We start from the raw sequence: 25,107 nt of genomic DNA, 5'->3' as shown, positions 1-25,107 counted from the left end.
CCAGTCAAGCTACCCACCTCTGTTACTGCAGTACTCACCTGGCATTTTTGTGGCCACCCTGGCCCTTCTGCAACTTGTACTCTATACCATAGCCCCACGGACTTTTCAAAATTCAGATCCCCTCTTCACACCCTGCAGTGATCTTAGGATTGCTCAAGGGATAAGAAACAAATTTCTTTCAGAGTACAGGGGCACCTGCATGGCCAGGCCACTGCAAGCTCATCTCCCCACCCTGCCCCCTCCCTCCCCATCTGTGCCACAGCCATACTGGCCTCTCTGTCCTGCAAACTCTCCATGCTCTGTCCCACCACAGGCCCTTTGCACATGCTGTCTGTGCTGCCTAGCATGCTCTCCCCTCCTCTTGGCCTAATTAACTCTTCTTATCCTTGAGTTCTGAGCTCAAGCATCACCTCTTCGGAGAAGCTTTCCCCAACTAAGTGAACACCAACACCAAGACCATCCTGGATGCACACCAACTCCTGGAACCACTGCTCTGCAGCCCAGGCCCCAGCTGCAGTTTTACATGCAGGTGATTATTTGTAAGATTGTAAGCTCAGGTTGGGCAAAGGACCATGTCTGTTTTACTCCCCATTATAGCTCCAGAATTGCCATGGACTAGCTGTTTGTATCCCGTGCCCCCCACCAGCTTCCTATGTTCAAATCCTAATCCCCAGTGTGATGGTGTTTGGCAGTAGAGTCCTTGGGAGGTAATTGGGTCATAAGGGTACAGCCCTCATCAATAAGATTAGTACCCTTATGAGAAGAGACATGAGATAGATGATGTATTCTCTGCCATGTGAGGACACAGGAAGAAGGTGACCATCTGCAGAACTGGGAAGTAAGCCCTCACCAGGAATGGAATCGCTGGAACCTTGGTCTTGGACCTCCAGCTTCCAGAACTGTGAGAAGTAAATATTTGTTTTTTGAGCCACCCAGTCTGTGGTATTTCTTGAAGCAGCCCTGAACTGACTAAGATAAGAACCTAGCCCAGGATGGCCCCCGTTTGGTGCTTGTTAAGTGTTTTGTTGTTGTTTTTGAGATGGAGCCTTGCTCTGTCACCCAGGCTGGAGTGCAGTGGTGTGGTCTCAGCTCACTGCAACCTCTGCCTCACGGGTTCAGGCGATTCTCTTGTCTTAGCCTCCCGAGTAGCTGGTATTATAGGCACCCACCACCGTGCCTGTAATCCCAGGCTAATTTTTGTATTTTTAGTAGAGACAGGGTTTCACCATCTTGTCCTGGCTGGTCTCGAACTCCTGACCTCATGATCCACCCACTTCGGCCTCCCAAAGCGCTGGGATTACAGGCATGAGCCACCTTACCCGGCTGCTTGCTAAGTTTTTGTCGAATGATCAGATGAGTCTATTCTCCTCACCAGAGAACATTACCAATCACAGCTTCCCGTCCCTCTGTCTATACTAGCAGTGCTTTATTTTGGGGGACTGTACCTCCCAGCATGCAATGCTGGCTCCTGGCCCCAGCCATGATTCTTGCCTCCTTCCTCCACTGGTGTATTTCAGAAATTGTGCTGCCAGGTGTGGAATGTCGAAGGGGGATCTATCTCTCTGTAGTCTAGGCCTGAGGGAGCAGCCCAGTGTGTCTAACAATCAGGAGAGCACGTACAGAGACTTGCCGGGTATCAGGCCTGTGCTACCTGCTTTAGAAATAGCAAATACGTGAGGCGGGAATGATTCTTTGCCCCTTGTTACAGATGGTGAAACAGAGGCACAGAATACATGAGTCATTTGCCCAAAGTCAAAACTCTTGGTAAGTGGTAGATCCAAAGTTTGAATCCAGGCAGCCTTTCTCTAGAGTCTGCGTTCTTAACCTTACTATTAAATAATGAGTGGACTTAAGCATTCAGGATGTGGAAGAATTCTTCTCGTAGAAGAGAAATCTGAGTGATGGCGGTAGTGTTTCCTGCTGGAGTCTGCGTGGGTTTGTTTAAAGCACTGGAGTGGGCAGTAGACATTCCCGCCAAGTTCTGGCTTGGCAGTCCCATGGCCATTTTAAACACACAGATAACCAAACTACTCAGCTTATTTAGGGCTTCGCGTGCTCCTGAATGTCCTAACAAATACAGGTTGATGTCAGGACAAATTCTCTAAAGAACCACTTTATTATAAATAAAGCTAGAGGGAAAAAATTAAGGTGAGGACTATTTGTCTTCAGATGAAAAAAACTAAGCTATTTATGAAGACTCTTGTCTTGTGTTGGTCAGCGATTGAAAAAGGAAAAGAGTCAAGCCAGGTGTGGTGGCTCACACCTGGTCCCAGCTACTTAGGAGGCTGAGGCGGGAAGAGTGCTTGAGCTGAGGAGTTGGAGTCTAGCCTGGGCAACATAGCAAGACCCTGTCTCTAAAAAACTAAAGAATCATGTCCTTTCAGATCATATGTTTTGGGGGGTTAATGTTTTTGGTCATTCATACTCCAGGCCCCTGTGCTGCCATCTGTTTATCACAGGCAGGTATATTAAAACAAAGCAGGCTGGGTGCAGTGGCTCACACCCGGAATCCCAGTACTTCAGGAGGCCCATGCGGAAGAATCGCCTGAACCCAGGAGTTTAAGAGCAGCCTGGGCAACATAGTGAGATCCCATCTCTATTCTAATTTAAAATTTTAAAAAATAAAGCAAAACCCGGCAACAAAACCTACTGATTTACTTTTGGAAACAAAGATATTGTCATTTGAAATTCTTAGGATTCTTTTCTAAACATATAGATAAAATCATTTCGAACATGAGAGGGCATAGTGCGTGAAGTTTTATTGCTACCTTGCTAGGTGATTTTAGGATGTTTCACAGTGATTAGAAATGAACCTCAAAAAGGCAAAAAGTTCCTCCAGCCAATGAAAGCTCCGCCACCAAGGAGATGGCACACTGAACAACAGCAGGTTAGATGGCCCAGGAAGGACTTGATTTTAGAAGAGCTTATGATAACATGGCACAGTATAAGTGGGAAAAGCAGAATGTGTGTGTGCGTATGTGTGTGTATGTGTGTGTATACAGACATGTAAGATATATTGATAAAATGCACAGGAAACAGCCTGGAAGGAATTCCACCAAAAATATTAGCAGTAGTGGTCTTTGCACAGTGGTATTATACTTAATTTTTTTCTGACTTTCTATTTTGTAAATTATCCTGCACTTGTATTTATTTACAGCAGGACATAAGCCTTTATTTATTTATTGTTTATTATACTTTAAGTTCTGGGATACATGTGCAGAACGTGCAGGTTTCTTACATAGGTATACACGTGCCATGGTGGTTTGCTGAACCCATCAACCCATCATCTACATTAGATATTTCTCCTAATGCTATCCCTCCTTAGCCCCCCAACAGGCCCCAGTGTGTGATGTTCCCCGCCCTGTGTCCATGTGTTCTCATTGTTCAACCCCTACTTATGAGTGAGAACATGTGGCATTTTGTTTTCTGTTCCTGTGTTAGTTTGCTGAGAATGATAGTTTCCAGCTTCATCCATGTCCCTGCAAAGGACATGAACTCATCCTTTTTATGGCTGCATCGTATTCCGTGGCATATATGTGCCACATTTTCTGTATCCAGTATCATTGATGGGCATTTGGATTGGTTCCAAGTCTTTGCTGTTGTGAATAGTGCTGCAGTAAACATACATGTGCATGTGTCTTTATAGCAGAATGATTTATAATCCTTTGGGTATATACCCAGTAATGGGATTGCTGGGTCAAATGGTATTTCTAGTTCTAGATCCTTGAGGAATCGCCACACTGTCTTCCACAATTGTTGAACTAATTTACACTCCCACCAAGTGTAAAAGCATCCCTATTTCTCCACATCCTCTCCAGCAAGCTATTGTTTCCTTTTTATTTATTATTATTATTATTTATTTATTTTTTGAGATGGAGTCTTGCTCTGGCACCCAGGCTGGAGTGCAATGGTGTGATCTCAGCTCACTGCAACCTCTGCTTCCCAGGTTCAAGCCATCTTCTGCCTCAGCCTCCTGAGTAGCTCGGATTACAGGCGCCCGCCACCACGCCTGGCTAATTTTTTGTATTTTTAGTAGAGACAGGGTTTTACCATGTTGGCCAGGCTGGTCTCGAACTCCTAACCTCATGATCTGCCCGCCTTGCTGGGATTACAGGCATGAGCCACCACGCCCGGCCTGTTTCCTGACTTTTTAATGATCGCCATTCTAACTGGCGTGAGATGGTATCTCATTGTGGTTTTGATTTGCATTTCTCTAATGACCAGTGATGATGAGCTTTTGTTCATATGTTTGTTGGCCGCATAAATATCTTCTATCTTCTTTTGAGAAGTGTCTGTTCATATCCTGTGCCCACTTTTTGATGGGGTTGTTTGTTTTTTTCTTGTAAATTTGTTTAAGTTCCTTGTAGATTTTGGATATTAGCCCTTTGTCAGATGGATAGATTGCAAAAATGTTCTCCCATTCTGTAGGTTGCCTATTCACTCTGATGATAGTTTCTTTTGCTGTGCAGCAGCTCTTTAGTTAAACTAGATCCCATTGGTCAATTTTGGCTTTTGTTGCCATTGCTTTTGGTGTTTTAGTCGTGAAGTCTTTGCCCATGCCTATGTCCTGAATGGTATTGCCCAGGTTTTCTTCTAGGGTTTTTATGGTTTTAGGTTTTACATTTAAGTCTTTAATCCATCTGGAATTAATTTTTGTATAAGGTGTAAGGAACATAAGCCTCTATTCTATTCTATTCTATTCTATTCTATTCTATTCTATTCTATTCTATTCTATTCTATTCTATTCTATTCGAGACAGAGTCTCACTCTGTCACCCAGGCTAGAGTGCAATGGCACAATCTCGGCCCAATGCAGTCTCCACCTCCCAGGTTCAAGCGATTCTCCTGCCTCAGCCTCCCACGTGGTTGGGATTACAGACGCCTGCCACAACGCCCCGCTAATTTTTTGTGTTTTTAGTAGAGACAGGGTTTCACCATGTTGGCCAGGCTGGTTTTGAACTCCTGACCTCAAGTGATCCACCTGCCTCAGCCTCCCAAAGTGCTATGATTACAGGCATGAACCACCGCCCCCTGCCATTAATTTAAAGATAAAGAAAAAAAAAAACCCATGAAACTACTATGGAAGTCTTAATTCCCATCTAGGATTAAGAGTCGTAGCATCCAAAGACCTTTGGAGAAGTAAAGAACCTTTGGAACATTCCTAAAGGGCAGAGATGAGTGATGAAGATGACGCTGATGACGATGGCCACAGTGTGAAAGTTCAGAGTCCCTAAGGAGTGTGTTTGCACCCCACACAGCTCCTCCGTCCTCCTAACTTCACTTCAGTCTCCACAAACTTGCCACTGCATCTTGCTCTCAGTTTCATAATAGCCGTTGGAAAGGTTTTTCTGGGTTTTTTTTTTTTTTTTTTTTTTTTTTGGTGCTCCCTTTGCTTATTTGTAACCATCTTGCTCAGAAACCATGTGGTTGGTATCTTTGGGGCACATGGAGAGGTTAACAGAACCAGCAGTCGCTCGTGGTGGGAGAGCACTTGGTTGTCACTTACCTTGGTTCTGTAAAAGCAGCTAATAATTAGCTGGTGGCGGGGGCTGAGGAAATGTCTCCTTGTTTGCTTTCTACCTTCCTCTGCATGATAAGAATGTTTAAACAAGGATGCACTGTCATCCAGAATGCCTTCCTGGCCCCCATGGAAGAAGAATGGGGAAGAGCCACACTTCAAGTGGCACATTGTGACACAGGAGCAGGAAGCCCATGGCTTCTCTTGACAAGGAAGGGTGGGACCTGAGCATTTAGAACAGGGCTTCCTTACAAAGCTCTGAATGCTAGGCATGTGGAATGGAGTGGGCATGGCCCACCAGCCCCGGCCCCTCCTGGAAGGAAAGTTGACCGAGGTACTGACCTCTCTGTGAAATCTGGGTCATCAGGGCCTATGTGACCCGAGGCATCAGTGACGAAATTGACCTCAGCAGGGTGGTGACTGTGCAGCTCCAGGGAACTCACAAGTTGGAATGCATTTGGTGCATGCGTACACACACACACACACACACACACACACACACACACTCTCATGGGTCGATTGGTTTCTGTTTTCTGAGTGTCAGTAAGTGATCGGGCCATGTTACCTTTCTGAGCCCTGGTTTCGTCATGTGTCTGATGGGACTGTTATTCCCAACCTCCCAGGGTTGTCATGAGGACTCAATGTGAGCTGTGATTAGTGCCTACCATGTCCTTGGTACTTAGTAAATGTTGGTTTCCTTTTTCTCCCCATTCCTCCCCCTGGCTTTTTTTAAAAAACAGGACCCAGGAGCTAACCTCATCATAGCTTCTTGGCCACCTGTGTCTTCTTACCATTGTTGGAGTTACCCAAATTAACCTCTTGGGATTACTACCTAAGTAAATAAGAGCTTAAAAGTGAGCTGTTATTCCAGGCAGTTTAGCAAGGGGTCTTTAGGTGGAGCTCACATGGCAATTATCACAGAGAAGGAGGGAGAAAGGGGTTTTAATGTTTATGAGACTCATATTTCCTCTCTCAGTTGTATGCTAGCCCCTCCCTCCTACCTTTTCCTCCCAGAGTTCTAGAATCATGCACTTTTAGAACTAGAGGTGCCCTGGGCTGGAATCATCTCCCCCCATCCCTTTACTTAACAGATGGGGAGACTGAGGCGCAAAGATGTTCAGTGATGTGTGCAGGGTCCCAGAGCTCCTCTGTGCTCCTCTCCTTCCACCCATAAATGTGGCCCTCTGAGGAAACCTCCAAAGCCACGAGGAAGAAAGCCCAGCTCATTCTTTCATTACTGGAAAAGGATAATTGCTCACTGAGCCTCTAAGTGACCCAGGGAATGGCCTGCCTCTTCTCCCTCCATGAGTTCCTGGGCCTCTAGGAATGGATCCTAGAGGCAGTGCTGTGGCAGTGTTGTGTGAGGGTTCAAAGTGGCCCTGGAGCCCCAAGACACACTGCTCCCTGCCCTACCTTGGGCCTGCCCCCTCTGGGATGCATACCTGCGTTTGCATTGGAGCAAAGGTAGCTACACCTTGTCTTGGTTCAGCAGGAACCCAGCTCTTCTCTTTGAAGGGCATGAGCCAATGAGAAATCTTCTCTCTCATACAGATTGAGGGAGAAAGAAGGTTGAAATACTCCTTGCTCTTGCTTTATGACCATGTTACATCCAGTGTGTGAGCTCCTGTCTCAGCCCTGAGGAGAGCCAGGGCCTGTACAAGCCACTAAGAACCATGAAGTCCCTTGGCACTCAGTAGACCTCAGCAGAGAAAGTGTATTTCTGCCCTGTAGGCCATGTGGCCTTTAAAAATATCAATATCTTGATATTTTAAATATCCTAGAAAAACTTTGTAGTAGGCTTCTTTGTTATATTTAGAAGGCCAAACATGGTTAATATTTAGTTTATACTTGGACATAATTTGGCTTTTGCGTTCTCACTTTTCTCATAGAGTAAATTGACTTTTATTTTTATTTTAAGTTCTGCGGTACACATGCAGGATGTGCAGGTTTATTGCATAGGTAAATGTGTGCCATGGTGATTTGCCGCACCTGTCAACCCATCGCCTAGGTATTAAGCCCAGCATACGTTAGCTGTTTTTCCTAATGCTCTCCCTCCATTGACATTTTGTAATGACCCCAGCCATTCCTCGGTTTCAGCCCCCGTGTGCTCGCCCACAGATATCCTCAGGTTCAGTGGCTTCTAATATCGGTTGTTAACATCCCCATACGCAAGCTCCTGGCATGCGGACACCCTTGCTTACTGTTCACATTTCTAAAAATGTTGCCTCTGTCATTTGCCCTGTGTCCTACTGTATTCTCATGAAAGTTCAGTCTCCTGACCTTGCATGGCCTAAGACAGGGCTTCTTTCTTTTATGGTAAGGATTTATCTTTTTAAGGAGAACTCACCTGTGCATCTTCATCCACCAAAATAGATTGCGTTTTCAGTGCTACCGCTGAGAACACACAGGAAAGTGTTACCATTTGCAAAACTCATTGTCAAAGGGAAGTCACGTCCAGAGTCAGGAAAGCAAGTGAAACACTCACCTCGGTGTAGCAGCTTCATCTGGAAATTTGACCTAGAGGGTTCCAAATGAAAACATGCCCTCCCCACCCATCCAGGAAGCAGGATGAGGATGGCCATTCGGAGTTTACTTTAAAATGCTTACCAGTACTATTGATATTCTGCCACCAGCTGTGTGGTCACCATTAGCAACACATCTTTATAAATTGCTCACAGAGTCCCAGGTTGCATTTTAATTTCACTAGAAGAGAAAGCCTAAAGGATCTCTGAACTTGGTAGGTGGCTAGACAGACCACTGAGTGGAGTTGGAACACCTTTATTTTTATTATTATTATTTTAATTTATTTTTGGGACAGAATATCACTCTGTCACCCAGGCTGGAGTGTAGTGGCACGATCTCGGCTCACTGCAACCTTTGCCTCCCGGGTTCAAGCGATTCTCCTGCCTCAGCCTCCTGAGTAGCTGAGGCACGTGCCACCACGCCCGGCTAATTTTTGTATCTTTAGTAGAGACAGGGTTTCACTATGTTGGTCAGGCTGCTTTCGAACTCCTGACCTCATGATCCACCCGCTTCGCCCTTCCAAAATGTTGGGATTACAGGCGTGAGCCACTGCGCCCGACCCACCTTTATTATTTTTATTTCCTAGTCAGCACCAGATGAATTATGGAATATTCTATTCAGAAAGAGGGAGGAGCCAAAGTAGAAGAAAAAAAGTCCAAAGGTCCACAAGCAACAAATCGGTTGGTTTCAAGCCTTAGGACCCTTTGTCACTGCAGAGGTAGCTGATCCAGGGCTGACCCAAGATGCAACACAGCCCAAGGGTGTAGCCAAAGTAGTCTTTCTTTTAAGACTTGGCATTTCTAAATGCCAGCACCTTGTACATCTCGTAGATTGGAGTTTAAATATCTGACTTTCAGACGCGTTTGAACCAGAGTGACTCTATCTTGAATAGGGGCTGGGTAACCTACTGAGGCTGAGACCTACTGAGCTGCATACCCAGGTGGTTAGGCATTCTAAGTCACAGGATGAGGTAGGAGGTCAGCACAAGATACAGGTCATAAAGACCTTGCTGATAAAACAGGTTTCAGTAAAGAAGCTGGCCAAAACCCACCAAAACCAAGATGGCAATGAAAGTGACCTCTAGTGGTCTTCACTGCTCTTTATACACTAATTATAATCCATTAGCATGCTAAAAGACCCAATTTTACCCCATTTGGTCTGATGCTGGAGAAACAAATCGAGCTCATTGGTAGCTCTTATAACCGATTCTGGGAAACTGGGATCCCTAGGAGAGATTCCACTGATTCATTCATTCAACAAATGCCTGTTGCGTACCTACTGTGTGCCATAGTGTGACGGGCTCAGTATATTGCCTCATTCATTACCTCACAAGGTTATCTGTTAACAGCCACAAGTCAGAGGCTTTTGAGATACAGGGTGCCGGGAGAGCCAAAATAGTATTTGTTTGTTTGGAATAATAAAAGCTGTCTTCCCAGGCCACAGGAATTAAAATTAGGAGTGCTAAATCAGCAATTGTCTAGCCTTTCCTGAGCTTCTCAAACTGTAGTTTAGAATTGCTTGGGGGAACTTGTCAGAAGTACAAACCTTGGCCAGAACCTCAAAGAACCAGACTCAGTCAATCCAGGATGGGGTCCACCAATCCAAGGTTTTAAAAACAAGAACCGGATGGGGATAGGTGATGAGTTAGCCACTGGGGATTCAGAAACCTGAGAGGGTGGGGTGGCAGTAGTTGGGCTTTGCAGACCAGACTGGTCTGGGACACTTTGTGATGAACACAAACCTTCCCTCTTCCATTTTGACCTTTCTGCCCTGGTGGGCTGCTTTTACATAAGAGTATTATTTCTTCCTTTTGTGGGCACAGAAAAAGCGTGAGAACCAACTGCTCTAAATAAAACAATTGAAGGTGGAGTTCAGATTGAGAGCTCTCAGAGGATGCTTTTGTTTTCCTTTGAAATTTTTGGGAGAAAGGAGCCAAAGATTCAGTAGAGGGGGCCAGCCCCAACCCTTTTGAATCTGCCCTGCCTCACCTGTTCCACCTGTCGAGGCCAGGAAGTAGAGCAGCAGGAACCAGCCCTGGGTTCAGACCGTCCCACGAACTGTGTAACCTTGAATTTGAACTCAAGCTTGGGCTTAACCTTTCTGTGCAGCACTGTGCTCATGAATAACTGGTAGCAGTTACCTCCTGTGGGCTGTGCCAGGAATAATAAAGATGGTGCATGCAATGGCATCTGCCTTGGTACAGGTCAACAGGAAGGCTCTAAACCAGGATTCTCCGGCTTGAGAAGCTCGTAGCTCAGCTGGGGTCTTGAGAAAATGATGCCGATTCTGGTGCAGCAGGTCTAGGGTGGGCCTGAGAGTTTGCATTTCTGGCAGGCTCCCAGGTGAGGTTGATGTTGCTGGTCCATGGACCACACTTTGAGTAGCAAGGGTCTGAAAGGTGCTCACCTCCTTGGGTTTTCTGTGAATAGTTAGTGCAGATAGCTAAGTTAACAATTCTTTTTTCAGTCCTAAAAATAGAAGAAAATACTTACTCCTTCCTTAACTCTGATCATGAAAATTAGGACATAGAATGCTTGTAGCCATAAACACTTATCTCCCTCGTCGCTCAAGTTATTAATTTTCCCCAATAACATAAATACTGAAGAAGAAAGCAGAGCGAGGGGTGATCTGCTCTGTGGGCTGAGAGAGGTTATTAAGGACAGGGCTTCAGGCATACAGAATAGAGATGGCCCTTAAGGGTCAGGGATTCTGCTTCCTTAGGGCTCCTAGAGCTTACCTGTGAGTGAAAAGTTTTTAAATATTAATAGAAAGCAAAGAAAAATGAGAATGTCTTTTATTCATCCATGAAATCAATTTGAACCTGTCAGAGTCATCTAGAGGGGCTGTTAAAATGCAGACTTCTAGGTCCCACCCCTGAGAGCCTTCAGTTAAGTAGGTCAGGGGTACAGCCTGAGAATTTGCATTTTGAACAGGTTCCCAGGTGACACTGGTGCTCACACTGTGACCAGCTCAAAAGACCACCTGTAAGAGCCATGAGCATGGCTGTCAGCCTGGGCCACCTCTTCATGCTTCTGACCCCTCCCATCAAAATGGTGTTGCCAGGAAGGTGTTTTCTAAGCTGGGGTGGGGTTTGGGTATGAGTGGGAGATACAACTGTCCTCAGGTAATCTGAAGGTCTTCCTGGGGATTGGGAGAGATTTCTGGAAAAGCAGAACGATCCTGGTGGCACTGCTGCCTGCAGGCAGGGAGTCACAGCACCGTGGTGTGTTCCTCCTCCACCCCCAGGGCTGGACCTCTCTGATCTACCTGGTTGGCTGATCCCTTGGCGGGGGGCTGGGGGGGGGGCACTTCTTAAAAATAGAGCTTTCCAGGGTGCATCCCAGGAGATTCTGATGAGCAACCAGGTTTGGGACCCCCTGCGTGGAGAACAGCGAAGCACCAGCTGGGCACAGGAGAGCTGCTCTATTTTTAATGATTCTTGGATGCAGCACTAATGATCACTCAGCAAGCAAATGATTCCCCGGCAGGAAATGGGACTCTTTGTGAAGTATATTTCCTTGCAGGATCCCTAAAGTTATAGTCGATAAATTCCGGCTGCATCTTCCAAAGTGTTTTATTTCCCATCTGAGGATGGCTTCCAACCAGGAGCATCTGGCCAAGGGGACTTATCCAGGGTAAAACCCCACCTTCTCCGCCTTCCCCACTCCCTCACCCCTGTCAGCAGTGACTCTCTCCACAGCCACTCTGCTCTGGGTTTGTTGAAAGTAGAACCTATAAAAGTCACGGTTGAGCAAATTCCAGAGAGAATGCTTCCCAGACAAACTCAGCAGCATAGAACATATCTGTATGCAAAGAGTCAGGCTACAATGGAGGCAATTACTTGGATGATAGCCTAAGGAGAAATTCCCGCCACCCCCACTCCCCGCATCCCCGCCCCCCCTTCCCCGCCCCCGCTTTGTTTGTCATGCTGTCATGCACAGATTTGAAGACTGCAGTCTTGACTTGAGTTTTCTGATTCACCAGCAGATGCTGGAGAGCATCACTGGGTGCTGTGCTCTGTGCCAGGCAGGGGTTTATAAAGGAGACTCAGGTACAGTCCCTGCCCTGTGGAGTCCACTGCTGGAGAAAGATGGATGCTTACATGACTAACTGTAAAAGCAGCATCACTCCTAGAATAGCCCATTTCTAAAGTAGACCTCCCAGCACTCTCCCTCCCCTTGCCTGGTTTCATCTTCCCCACAGTGCTTGTCTCTCTAGAAATGACTGGCTCAGTACTCAGTAATGAAGTACTGGTGCTTCATCTTCCCTCTTACAAATAAAGCAATGTGAGGGGAAAGACCAGACCTTTAGACCCTGGCCTCTCTCAACCATTGGATGTGGGCTGCCCAGGGGGCATGAGAGTGGCTTTCTGCAGCAGAGGCGTTGGGAGGCTCTGCTAACAGGGTGGGTGCTCACCTCCAGGATCTGGGGCAGAGGCTGAGGGAGGACCTGGGCGGCCACAGCAGCTCTCAAACCCAAGCGTGCATCAGAATCTTCCAGTGGGTTTGTTCAGGCATAGATCGCTAGGCCCACTTCAGAGCTGCTGATCCAGTAGGTCTAGGATTTCTTGCACGTTCTCAGGTGATTCTGTGGCTACTGGTCCCTAGACCACACTTTGAGGACCACAGAGAGGTGCATCAGCATGGCCATGACAGTGAACTTAGTGAATAGCTGCAGGGTGGGTCCAGTGACGGACTTCTTAGAAGCTATGCCAGTGACCCCCGTGAGAGAAGACGAGACTCTGAAACAGGCTCCAGCAGTGGGGCTGGAGAACAGAAAGGAAACACCCGAGCCACATGGAACAGTGGAATCAATGCGCTGGTGGGAGGCGAGGAAGGAGTTCAAGCAGCGGGAAGGATGGAAGTGCTTTGGACCAAGATGGACCCTGGGTGGAGGAAGGAATAATGTGTTCCCTTTGGGACCTGCTGCTTTGAGGGGCTAAGGAGACCTCCAGGTGGAGACGTTAAGGAGGCAGTGGGAAGTGCTTTTAAAACTCAGGAGAGCAACTGGCGACGAGTACAGATGCTGGGGTCTTCTGGATAGAGGTGTAAGCTGCATCAGTGGGGCTGAATGAGAGTCCTTAAGGGGAGAGAACGGTGATGTGCTCAGAAGGAAGCCAAGAGGCTCTCACTCATAGGGGTGGTTAGAGAAATAAACGAGTGGAGTGCTCCAAGGCTTGTGAAGGACAAGGGGGTGTGACCCCGAGAGAAGGGGTTGTGTTAGAGGCATGAGTTAGAGGAGCTGGTCTCCATACTTTGAAGTGGATAGTTTTTCCGCTCTTCATCCTACTGTGTGCAATTTTATTTTGCCTCAGTGACAGTCACTTTGCAGCCATATTGGTGCAACATGCATTAGCAAAAGAAGTGCATGCCGCATGCATGCATGTGGATGCAGCAGCAGTTCTCCACAGCAAGAGGTAAACAGGACGAGCACTACGGTGGCTCAAGTTGAAGCTGGAGGTCATTTTTTGCCCCTCTAAGCTGAGCCCTGAAGAAGAAAGTCACCATGTATCCATCTGTTACCTCTTTGGATTTGACGCTGATCCAGATCCTCCTGGGACCTTCAATCCGCTGCTTTTACGAGGACGAAAAGGATTCTGATGACTTTTTTTGAACTGTTTGGGCAGGAATGCTACAGAGAGAATCAATTTCTGTGAACTGAGCGTCCCCAGGTGATAATTTGGTGTTTCACACACAGGCAGTTTTCTTTTTAATGTGTGGTGCTTGTTTAGTCGTCTGGCTCTCGCAAACCCTAGTGTCTGAAAAACAGGGATGTAGTTCAGCAGTGTCTGAATAAGGCTGATGACTCAGAATCATGCAGTGCCTGGCTTCTTAGGCCGCCACCAGCCGGGACTGCTTTAGGTGCGAACCCACGCTTCTGACCTGTGCTCTGTCTTTGCAGTTCTGCACGGAGCTAAACCAGCCGACCCTGCCCAACATCCGCAAGTGGAAGGGGCCCCGGGGATGCTGGAAGGCTATTGTTGCTGAGAAGCCCTCGAATCAGCTCCAGAAGGTACCCTCGTCTGCAAAGCCTGGCCTTTCCCTTCATTTAATTTATACATACTTTTACCCTAATCAAGGGCATTTAAAAATTTCCTTTGCCAATATCCTTGGTTCAATTTTGTATTTCTGCCCAATTTTCAAATCCTTGCCATTCATTTCCAAATGCCCTGGTTCTCATTTCACGTTTAGATTGGGAATGGACTCCTGCCAAGACGGAAATGAGAGCTTAGGGTGTTGGGAGGAGAGGAGAGGAGAAAGGCAACAAATGGGTATTTCTGTCCTTTGTCCTTCTAATCCCTTCGCCACAGTTCTGTCTTCTGCCAAGTTTGTGCAGAGCTCATTACTCGTTGACTGAAAACTTCAGATTCACCTTAGTTCACACATGAAGTATTTGCTTCTAGTGGTAGAAATTATGCACATAATTTCAACATGGAAATGTTCTATTGAAATGTTCAGCAGATTTTGGTTTTGAATTTTCTTTCATCAGTATCACCCATATGAGCAGGTAAGGGTAAATCTCTGTAAATACATGTTTTCCCTCATGTTATTATTCAAGGCCAGATTTATTCACCTTGCAGTGCTTAACATCAATGGGGTTTTAGATTTTTAAACAGACTCCTGATAATAACCAGGAGCTGAGAATGTATTATTACATAATTTTCCTATAAATGCAGGTTTTTAAATCCCTAGTATACCTAACATGCTTACAAACACGTGATTTATACTTAATATGATTATGTTTATAATGTGGGCTCTTAAATCATAAATGTATGCTGGATTAAAAGTGGCCATTTTTTGACAGTAAGCCCCTACTCTCTTTTTAGCTACTACTGAAAAAGGTGCATGTAAATCTTCTGTCTCTGGGTTTTATGTTTGGGGGTGTAAATGGCTCCTGCAGCTGACAGTGAGTCAGCACGCATTCAGAGAAGGCTGGAGATAAAGCTGAATTTGAATGCATCTAGTTCAGGGTTCTCCCTTCCAGTTCACATAGAAATAATAAGAATAATACCACCTTCCTTTTTTAATTGCACTTTACATGTATGTAGGTGTCTGAGCGTCACAAGCCTTTTATAGTCCATTCAGTACTGTATTCATTCATTCAACAAATCATTAATGAAAGGTGGCTATGTACCAGGCATTTTGTTTCATGCCAGATACACATTGGTGAGAAAAACAGCCCCAGCTATCCATGCCTGCACGTTTTCACTTTTTGCAAGACACACTGGGGATACCAGCTGGAGCCTGACCTGGCCCCTCCCGCAGGGAGTGCACAGCCTGTTGGAGGGCAAGACAGGTAACCCCATTCCAGGTCAGGGTGTCAAGGCCATTGGAAAACAACATGAGGTTGCAGGGAGACCCGAGTTCCATCCACCAAAACCTCTCGGCCTCAATTCCTTCATCTGTAAAATGGGAGCGATAGCCCTTTCTTAGCTCACCTATAGGGTAGCTGTAGGATTTTTAAAGATACTGTGCATTGGAATGTGTCATTAACACAGCACAGGCCAGGGCCAGGCGGGATGGGCATGAGGTGGCAGGCTGGCCGCCTGCAGTGGACTGAGAGAGCTCATGCCTGGCTCTGGCTGCAGTTGGGTCCATGTCTACCCAGTTGTTACCACGCAGTATTGTGGGCCCAATGTGGCCAAACCTCCCAGTTTCATTTTAATGGGAAATTTCCTGAATTTTAAAGATGAACAGATAATCCAAAAAAATTTAAACACTATGTGAATCGAACAATATATCTCCAGGTTGAAAATGTTCAATCTCTGTCCCTAGACAAATATAAGTGGTAACCGCTGGGGCCATTTCTCCAATGCCTGAAATTCTGCCCAGGCATCTTCTCCCCAGCTCCCTAGGGCTTACACGATAGCCAGAGGGGTGGTTTCCAGCTGTGAAGATGAAGACCTAATAAGATGAAATGATTTGCCCACAAGCCACCCTTTTGCAATGTGAGGTGGTGCTCGGACCTGAGCCCAGTTCGTTCTCTCTGTCTGGAAAACCTGTTCCTCCGGCTGCTGTTCTGCAGGAGAGGGGAGCACCTAGGTCAGGGGCCTTGGGAAAGGCTCCCAGGAGGGGGCAAGAAACCAGCGGTGGAAGGAGCAGCATGCAGGGAAGTGGGGGTGGGGAAAACAGTGCTGAGCAGGTGAGGGAGGCAGAGGAAGGAGTAGGCCCCACCGCAGAGGCTTCCCCTCCAGGGCCATCAGGGAGCCCCTGAAGGCTTTTGGGCAGAAGATGACTTGAGTGATGCTTTAGGTAAGTTACTCTGGCACCATGGCTTGGGAAATGGCAGATGGAGAGATAATCCTCCAAAGCCAACAGGGCAGTCATGCTTACCTCCCTCCACACTGGAGGAAGCTGAGGTTTAGAAAAACTGAGTGGCTTGCCCAGGGTCCCACGGCTAAGTGACTCAGGTGGGACTGAGGCCCAGGTCTTCTCGTTCTCAAACCAGCACACTCTCCAGGGGGTGGGCAAGGAGATAATTTCAAATATAGAAGTGCACAGCATACAATACATTCATTCCCTCCCTCCCTCCCTCCTCCTAAAAACACGCATGTTCAGACAAGGCGTGTGGCTTAGACCAAAGCTGACCCTGGGGCCTTTGTGGTGGCTGCTCAGGAGGGTGGTTGTGCAGAGTCACTTCCCCTCCTTTTGCAATGGGGAAGAGTGGTGATGAGCACTGCTGGCCTCTCAAATGACATGCAGATGGCTCCCAGGCAGCGGGTGCTGAGGAAGCACTCTCATGGACAGCAGAGGCTGGGGTGGGGTAGAAAGGAGAAGTGTGTCTTCTTCCACAAGTCCCCCATGGCAGCAGCAGCAGCGCAAAGCAGGCACATTCAGAGCAGCAGGGTTTAACACCAGGCACCAGGACTCTGCCCCACTGCCAGCCCTGGCACCTCTGACCTAAGCTTCGCACCTCTGCTGTGGCCCCATCCACCTGTGGAGGGCCCTCAAGCAGCCCCAAGCCATTAGGTCAACTGTGACCACCACTCACCCAGCAAACACTGAGTGGGCTTTTACTAGGTGCCAGGCACCATTTTTGTAAGCTGCAGCTAATCAGTAAGCAAAGCCCATCCCTTGGAGTCATATGTTTTAGTCTCAGCATTGTGATTAGCTGTGGGATTTCAGGAAAGTCACTTAACCTCTTTGAGCAGCGGTGTCCTCATTTGGGAAATGGGAGCATGAATTGCTACGTGATGGGATGTGATGACTCCGAAGATATCTCTGCGCCTAGCCTGGGCATCACCCACCTCCCCCCAAAGACAGAAGAGCCCAGGCCACCCTGGCTGTATGGAAAGCTCTGAAATTGGCAATATGTGAAATTATTTGGGCTGGGGAACGGCAAGGGAGAGTGGCTGTGGCTTTCGTGGTGTGCTTTTGGGTTAGAAACAGCTTGAGCCAGAGTAGGGACTACTGCCTCTCGGTCTTTCTGGCCTCTCTGCCTCCTTTCCCCAGGTGGTACTAGCACTCTAGCACCAAGACTCTGTCTCCCTCTCCGCTGCAGGGAGCCGGGTATGCAGGATTCCTGTGGGACGCGGCGGCCAGCGTGGAGCTGAGAGACGCTGGCTCACAGGAGAGCTCGCCCAGCAACGGGCACGGGAAGCTGGCGGGCCCCAGCCCATACCTCGCGCGGTTCAAGGTACCCGCTCCACACCGTCTGTGATGTGGAATCCGCTTCTTTCTAAAAAGGAACGAAAAGGGCTCGTTTTGTAATACCATGAGTAAGAGAAGTCTCGTCTTTTTGCCTTGATTTCAGCCTCTCATGGTTGGAGATTTTTGTCTCTCCTGGGGCTTCCTTGGCAGGTGAACTTGTCCAGGGCAGGAATGAAAGGGATTTTGAGACTCTCAGCCCCAGTAACTCTGGCATCTGAGCAGGAGAGAGAGGAAGGAGAGAGATTCGGTATAGCTCTTAAATCTGACCCTCATTAGAGTCTTCTGGGGAGATTTTCATACAGTCAGGGATTCCTAGACCCCACCTCAGACATACGGAATTTGGGGGATTATCTGGATGGCCTACTTTCCAAAAGCCCCTTCAGTGATCCTTCACCTTCCTGGCACTGGTTCACAAGGCCAGGTGTTAGGGAATGTCCGGATTCAAGGGCAGCAGAACTGGCTTGAGGAGCCCCTTCTTATCGGCTGCATCTCAGGCCCGATTCCTTTATTACCAGGGAGAATGGCCTCTCAAGGGGTCGTTTGGGTTTGGAGGGGATTCAGGAGGAGCTCTGGGCTGTGGGCTAGGGGCAGTCCCATCACTGGCATCGCCCATGTGGGAGTCTCTGTCCCTCCAGCCTCTGGGAGCAGCTGAGCAGATTGATCGAACGCAGTCTCTCTGGTTCTCCCCGGATGCCCTTGGGAAGTGTTAATGAACCACAAAATGGTCAGCAGCTGGGCAGCAGAAGCCAAAGCAGGTCATGAAGTTGGCAGTCAGTGAGCTTTGTCCCCGCGGTCCTTGACCGTGAGCTCACAGGCCAGGCAAGCAGGTCCGGTGCCTTGGAGCTCAGCAAGCATATCTCCTCCTGGGCATGGAGACCCCCTGCTTTCTGTGTGCTCCAGAGCAGTTCCTGAGCCTGACAGTCACCTCAAACCCCAGCCCAGGAGGTGTCTGCCAGCTGAGGGTTGGGAGCAGCCCCTGTGTTGAGGCTACAAGCCCCCATGCCACCTTGCACACTCGTAGCTGTGAGTTGATGAGGGTGGGTGTGTGCTCACCCTAGGGGTATCTGTCACACCCAGCAGCCCCTCATACCTTTGTCTGTGATATTGATGGGGCTCTGTCTGCACACGTACACCTGGGGGTGTCCATGGGTTGTATCAGTGGTACTGATGTGTAAGTCAGCCAGGTATCACCTTTAAGCCTCCTAACACCACCCTGGGCCCTTTTTTTTATGTCAAGTACCTGTTCCAGTGTTGGCCACCTGGGGTTACGGCCATGTAACCCTATGGGTGATACTGATAATCCAGTATCACCACAAGGCAGCCTGTTTTTAAGGGTATAATGAGAAAATGCTGATTAGCCCAAATCCTCTAAATAAAGCAGCCCCCTAAACAGGCACTTGGCCTCTTGTACTTCATGTCACATTCTAGGCCTGGCAGGTGGTGCAGTATAGAGATGGGGCTCATCTCCTCAGGCACTGTGCCCCCCACCCGGCCTTAAGATGCTTTCTCTCGCAGGCAGAGCTACAGCTGCAGAGCTCTTGGTCCTGGGTGCTGGCAAACTGGGACCACATCCGTAAGATAAGATGGGCACCCTCTACTTCCTGGGGGCTTCCCCTATACCCCTTCCCTTCCTGGCAGTGTTGATGTTGGTTGCCATGACAAACGGAAGGGCAAGATTGCTAAGCCCTGAGCAGCTGAGCAGTGCTGTGATGCCCAGAGACAAACTCTGACCCTGTGTTTCTGCACTTGCCCTTGGGGATGCAGGGCGGGGGCATGTCCTAGGCTGGCCAGGTTCTGTAAGCTTTTGGTTTGGACACATTTGAAATTAGGTTATAGTGAGCATCCAGGTATAGTGGGCTCCAGAGAGAAAAGAACACAGAGAGGCGTGTGTGGGAGGTGTAGGGAGGAGGAGGAGGCACATCCCGGCAGTGGGTCCTGGCAGGAGACCTCAGGCTGGCCCTCTGGAGAAAAGCCCTAAGTCTATAATAACAACCAGCTGTCAGAGTCACCTCCTTTGATTGATTGATTGAAACGGGTCTCACTATGTTGGCCAAGCTGGTCTCAAATTGCCTCAAGTGATCCTCCCGCCTTAGCCTTCCAAAGTGCTTGGGGTTGTGGCCGGGTACGATAGCTCACGCCTGTAATCCCAGAACTTTGGGAGGCTGAGGCAGGAGGATCACTTGAGGTCAGGAGCTTGAGACCAGCCTGGACAACATGGTGAAGTCTCTACTAAAAATAAAAAAATTAGCTGGGCATGGTGGCACACACCTATAATCCCAGCTACTTGGGAGGCTGAGGCAGGAGAATCACTTGAACCCGGGAGGCACAGGTTACAGTGAGCTGAGATCATGTGCCACTCCACCCCAGCCTGGGTGACAGAGTGAGACTCCTTCTCAGAAAAAAAAAAGAAAAAAAAGTGCTGGAGTTACAGGCATAAGCCACCATGCCTGGCCTTCCACCTCCTTCTTATATATGACTACTTAGAAAGAAAGAAAAAACCTCAAACATTTACAGATATGCAGATATGCCCAATCTTTTAGGCTCTAAGTGAGGAGTAGGCGGTGGGATGTTAGGGGTGGACTGGTAGAGCAAAATAGGCCTTGTTCCTGCAGGTGCCTTGGAAAAATCGAAGATGAAAGACCTTGCATTATTTCCTGGGGGTGTGAGCCAGCCTCGTTCTTGTTTACCATTGTCAACTCTGTGCACAAAGCTATTTATGAGTCGGTTGTAACGGATACAGGAAATATGAGCTTCTGAGCCTCTCCCTGTTGCTTTGTTTCCTGCTGCCTAGCTGGGAAGTCACGACCTGACCCTTGTTAACCTTCACCTGGCAGCCCTGACCCTCCTGGGGAGCGAGAATCCCAGCAAGAATCACAGTGATGGCCACCGGTTGGCGAGCTTTGCACAGACCCTACAGGAAACCCTGAAAGGTAGGACACTGTCTTTTGCTGTGGCTCGGCCACTGTTTTGCAGAGCAGCAGGGCAGCCTCTTCTGAGCCATCTCTGACCACTTGGGCTGGCTGTTTGTCAGCAATGTGAGTCATGGGTACAGGGTACAATCAAACCTCTGGCATCTCATGGAGTCCAGCCGACCCTGCATGGTCACATCTGTGCCTCTGGACCTAGCATATGCATTCCAAGGTGTCAGCTCTGTGGCTTTTTAGCCTCATTTAGATAGAAAGGATTACGGGGGGAAGAATGTAAGTGATGATGCCCTTCCCCGAAGACAGCTCATCCTGGGTCCAGCTGCCTCGGGCATCACTCTGGTGGTGCCGCCTGCAGATTTGCATGTGCTCTTCCTGGGAAAGAGAGGCGGGGGTGACAAGGGGAAGTGGCAAATTCCTGATTATTGGTGAATTGAGTTTTTCTCTCTGGCGGGATACAGAGCATGTTGAAGAAGCCCTGAACCTGTCAGAAATGCTGGATTTTAATCTTGTAGGACCTCAGGCAAGCCACCAAACCACTTCAGGCCCGCATCTGATGGGGGACAGTACTCATGTCATAGCAGTACCCAGAGGGCTAAGTAACAGTGTCTGCAGCAATACCAAGCACATAGTAGGGACTTCATGTACACGAGTTGACTCTAAAACATGAGAAGAATTAAGAGAACACTGAAAAGAGCAGAATTCTGGCCAGGCACGGTAGCTCATGCCTGTAATCTCAGCACTTTGGAAGGCCAAGGCGGGAGGATCACTTGAGCCCAGGAGTTCAAGAGCAGCTTGGGCAACATAGTGAGACCCCATCTCTACAAAAAACGAAAAAAATTAGCCGGGCATGGTGGTACACACCAGTAGTCCCAGATATTCAGGAGATTGAGGAGGGAGAATCACTTGAGCCCAGGAAGTCGAGGCTGCAGTGAGCTTTGATCGCACCACTGTACTCCAGTCTGGGCAACACAGCAAGACCCCATCTCTTAAAAAAAAAAAAAAGGAACTGAACTCCAGGACAAAGGGGGGCTATGCCCCAACTAATATAGATGGTTTTCTGCACTTGGTTTACCAAAAGAAAAGGTTGACAAGGCTGTGAAGACTGTGATCTTGTCCATCTGGCTTGATTTTTCAGAACACTGACCTTGTCTAGGTGACTTTGTAGTTGGAGGCTTGGAACTCTCTCCTATCTTTTGAGTCTGGACCAATATTCTCCAGCTTTCTAAGACTTCCTTGTTAAACTGGCCCCTCAAATTGGGAGATTCATGAAGATTTTGCTACAAAAATATTTCAGTCAAACCATAGGCTCACATTTCAAAAGATGTATGTATGTATGTATGTATGTATGTATTTGAATTTGCATTTCTAACAAAAAAGATTTTTTATTGTGGTAAAATATATGTAACATAAAATTTACCATTTTAATCATTTTACATATTCAAGTCAGTGCTACTAATGTATTGACATTGTTGTACAAACATTACCACCACCTATCTCCAGAACTTTTTCATCTTTCCAAACTGAAGCTCGGTACCCATTCAACGATGTCTCCCCATGCGCCTCTCTCTGCAGCCCCTGGCAAGCAGCATTCTACTTTCTGTCTCTGTGATTGTGACTACTCTAGGTGCCCCATATAAGTAGAATCATATAATATTTGTCCTTTTGTGTGTGGCTTGTTTCACTTAGCATAATGTCTTCAAGGTTAATCTATGTTGTAGCGTGTGTCAGAATTTCCTCACTTTTTTTTTTTTTTTTTTTGAGACGGAGTCTCACTCTGTCGCCCAGGCTGGAGTGCAGTGGCACGATCTTGGCTCACTGCAAGCTCTGCCTCCCGGGTTCACGCCATTCTCCTGCCTCAGCCTCCCGAGTAGCTGGGACCACAGGTGCCCGCCACCACGCCTGGCTAATTTTTTGTATTTTTAGTAGAGACGGGGTTGCACCGTGGTAGCCAGTATGGTCTCAATCTCCTGACCTCGTGATCCGCCCGCCTCGGCCTCTCAAAGTGCTGGGATTACAGGCGTGAGCCACGGCGCCTGGCCAGAGTGTCCTCACTTTTTGAGGCTGAGTAATATCCCACTGTGCATCCATCCACCATAGTTGGTTGCTTATCCATTCATCTTCTGATAGACACTTGGGTGGCTTCCACCTTTGTCCTGTTGTGACAATGCTGCTGTGAACATTGATGTGCAGCAGCTTTTCTTTTGAACCAGGACATGCCGTGACCAACGTTCTACTTTAAGGATGAGTCCTCAGGCTAAAAACAGTCAGAAGATGCTCTATCCAAGAAGCAGCTGTGTGGGAAATTGTCCACCTATAGTTAGACTCTGATCTGTAAAAAGGATGACTTGATAGCTTGTCACATCTGTGGACATTACTATTGTTCTTGATCTCAAACTTTATGTGGAAGCAGAAAGGAAAGATTCCAGCTCATAACTTTTTTGACAGCCTTAGGCAGTCACCATCCCCCCACCCCACCCCTGGTATCCAGGGAGTGGTCAGGATTTTGGCAGAAAACCTTAAGCAGGTTATTGTTCCAAATTGCCAAGGTACTATTGACCCACAGCCTGGCCTGGCCTTGACTCATCCGAGTAGGGACAGTGACTCATGCTGCCTGTGTCCCCTGCTTGTAACTAGTACCCAATTAATTGTTAACTGGTGACACCCCAGACCCAGGGGTTCAGGAAGCGATTCAGCCTGCCCAGGTCTAACAAGGGAAACAGGTCAACAGAGGGGTTCAGCTAAAGCAAAGACAAAGCCTTCATTCCACAGGATTCTATCAAAGCAAGCAAAACCAATGTGGTTAGCAAGCTCTGGGCCTTTCTGCCTTTGTCTGAAATGTGCATGCAGGCTGGCGTCAGTGGGAATATGCCAGTCCCCTAGTGGAACCTTCTTCTCTCAGACCTCACTGGGACTTGGGGACAGGGTCTTCCTCTGAACTGAGCAAGAGTGAAACAGGGTGTATAGTAACTCTTGACATCTTGGCAGATGGTCCCTCATCTGCCAAGGGGGACTGGTTCCTGTAGTTGTCCTGGCGTTTTATAAATCTAGAGACTCTCTGAGGAAGTCAGCCCACAGCGTTCTCCTCTTACTGCTAGGAATCAAGAGAGCGACAAAGGAGCCCAGCTCAGGTGGGTGGCCTTTTAGGAAGGTAACTCAGGCTCCTGTGCATCTACCTGTGGATTCTCAGAGGCAACAACTGCCTTGATGTCATCACCGACGTGGATTCAATCTGAAGAACATGAGTTGTAAGAAATCTGATGTGCTCATTCAAAAAGGGAACCGTTGTCACTCCTGAAGCTACACAGAGCTGGCTTTATTGACCCTTGATACCAGCATCTCTCCTGGTTTTGGAATTGTCTTTTTCAGCCCAGACCTTTGCAGGCATGCATCTCAACGAAAACCTCCCTCATTATATGGAACTTTGTTTTCTTTGATATTCAATGAATGTAGCATCTTTCTCTTTGTTCCTTTCCAAATCAAACTGCACCCTAATTCTGGGGCATTTGTGGTTCCGCTTGTCTGTTGCTCACATATTTATTGAGTCCCTGCTGATGCACTTGGTGTCGCAGTGGACAGCAGCCACTTCTGCGTGGCTCTTCCATCCTAGCCCTTTGTGATGAGCCCTGGATTTGAGGCCTGGCCTAGTGACTTTAGGCAAACCTTCCCACCTCTGGGAGCCTGTTTTGTACCTACAGAGGGGAGATGGTAACAGCACCTGCCCCATGGGTCGTGGCTGTTAAGTGCGGTGCTGTCGAGGAAGCGGTCAGCACAGTGCCATGACTATTATTCAAGCTGGCACTGATTTCTCCATGGTGTGGGTGGCCCTGCAGGAGAGGCTTCCTTCCATCCCACCCACTGTCCTCACTCCTCCTGGAGGAGGGCGCCATCTGCAATGCACATGCGCCCTCTGGTGGTGGCCCGAGTGGCTTCCCTTCAGATTCCTTTCCCTGCAGTTGTTACGGAAGCACACCCGTGGCCAGGAAAAAAAGATTTACCAAGTGTCTTGGATACATTCATAACTTCGTTTATGAGCTGCTTTCCCTAAAGCCTCCTTCACAAGGTGTGGCAGAAATGCCACCTCCTGCTGTGGGACAGCAAGGTTCAGGCAGAGCCCAGGAGAATCCCGCAGAGCCCAACTGGGGGGCGAGTGTTCTTTCAGGATTTCTACTTGCTTTGCTTGGAAAATACTTCATAACTATCCCACTTCCTCTAGGGTAAATCAGACTATGGGAGAAATGTCTAAAATGCTTTAGGAGAAAACCTTTCCCCCTTGGCCCTGAAATCACTTTGTAGTTCTTATGCACAAATATTTAACTTCCACTGTGTGTCTCTCCCTAACAAACTTGTGAAGCTGTATCAGGAAACTGATCAGGAAGGGGGCCCAAGCTACATGTGAGTGCCCCGTGCCAGGCGCTTCTGGTGGGCTCCTCTAATCCTGACACCAACCTGGGAGGAAATGGCTTGTTCTTTCCCTTTTATAGACTAAAAGG

General features: G+C 48.0%; 1 protein-coding gene across 1 annotated transcript in view; it reads left to right on the top strand.

Moving 5' to 3' along the window:
* Nucleotides 1-25,107, top strand: part of EEPD1 (endonuclease/exonuclease/phosphatase family domain containing 1) — a 146,964-nt gene that overhangs the window by 114,456 nt on the left and 7,401 nt on the right. The window contains exons 4-6 of the mRNA XM_032758324.2: nucleotides 13,942-14,052; nucleotides 17,542-17,676; nucleotides 20,482-20,620. Coding sequence (XP_032614215.1) covers nucleotides 13,942-14,052; nucleotides 17,542-17,676; nucleotides 20,482-20,620 — 385 coding nt within the window. The remainder of the gene's footprint in view (nucleotides 1-13,941; nucleotides 14,053-17,541; nucleotides 17,677-20,481; nucleotides 20,621-25,107) is intronic.

The sequence above is a fragment of the Hylobates moloch genome, unplaced genomic scaffold (genome assembly GCF_009828535.3).
Source record: "Hylobates moloch isolate HMO894 unplaced genomic scaffold, HMol_V3 SCAFFOLD_1, whole genome shotgun sequence".
In the NCBI taxonomy this organism is placed as follows: Eukaryota; Metazoa; Chordata; class Mammalia; order Primates; family Hylobatidae; genus Hylobates; species Hylobates moloch.
Note: the sequence above shows the minus strand (reverse complement) of the source record. Positions and strands in the feature narration are given on the sequence as shown.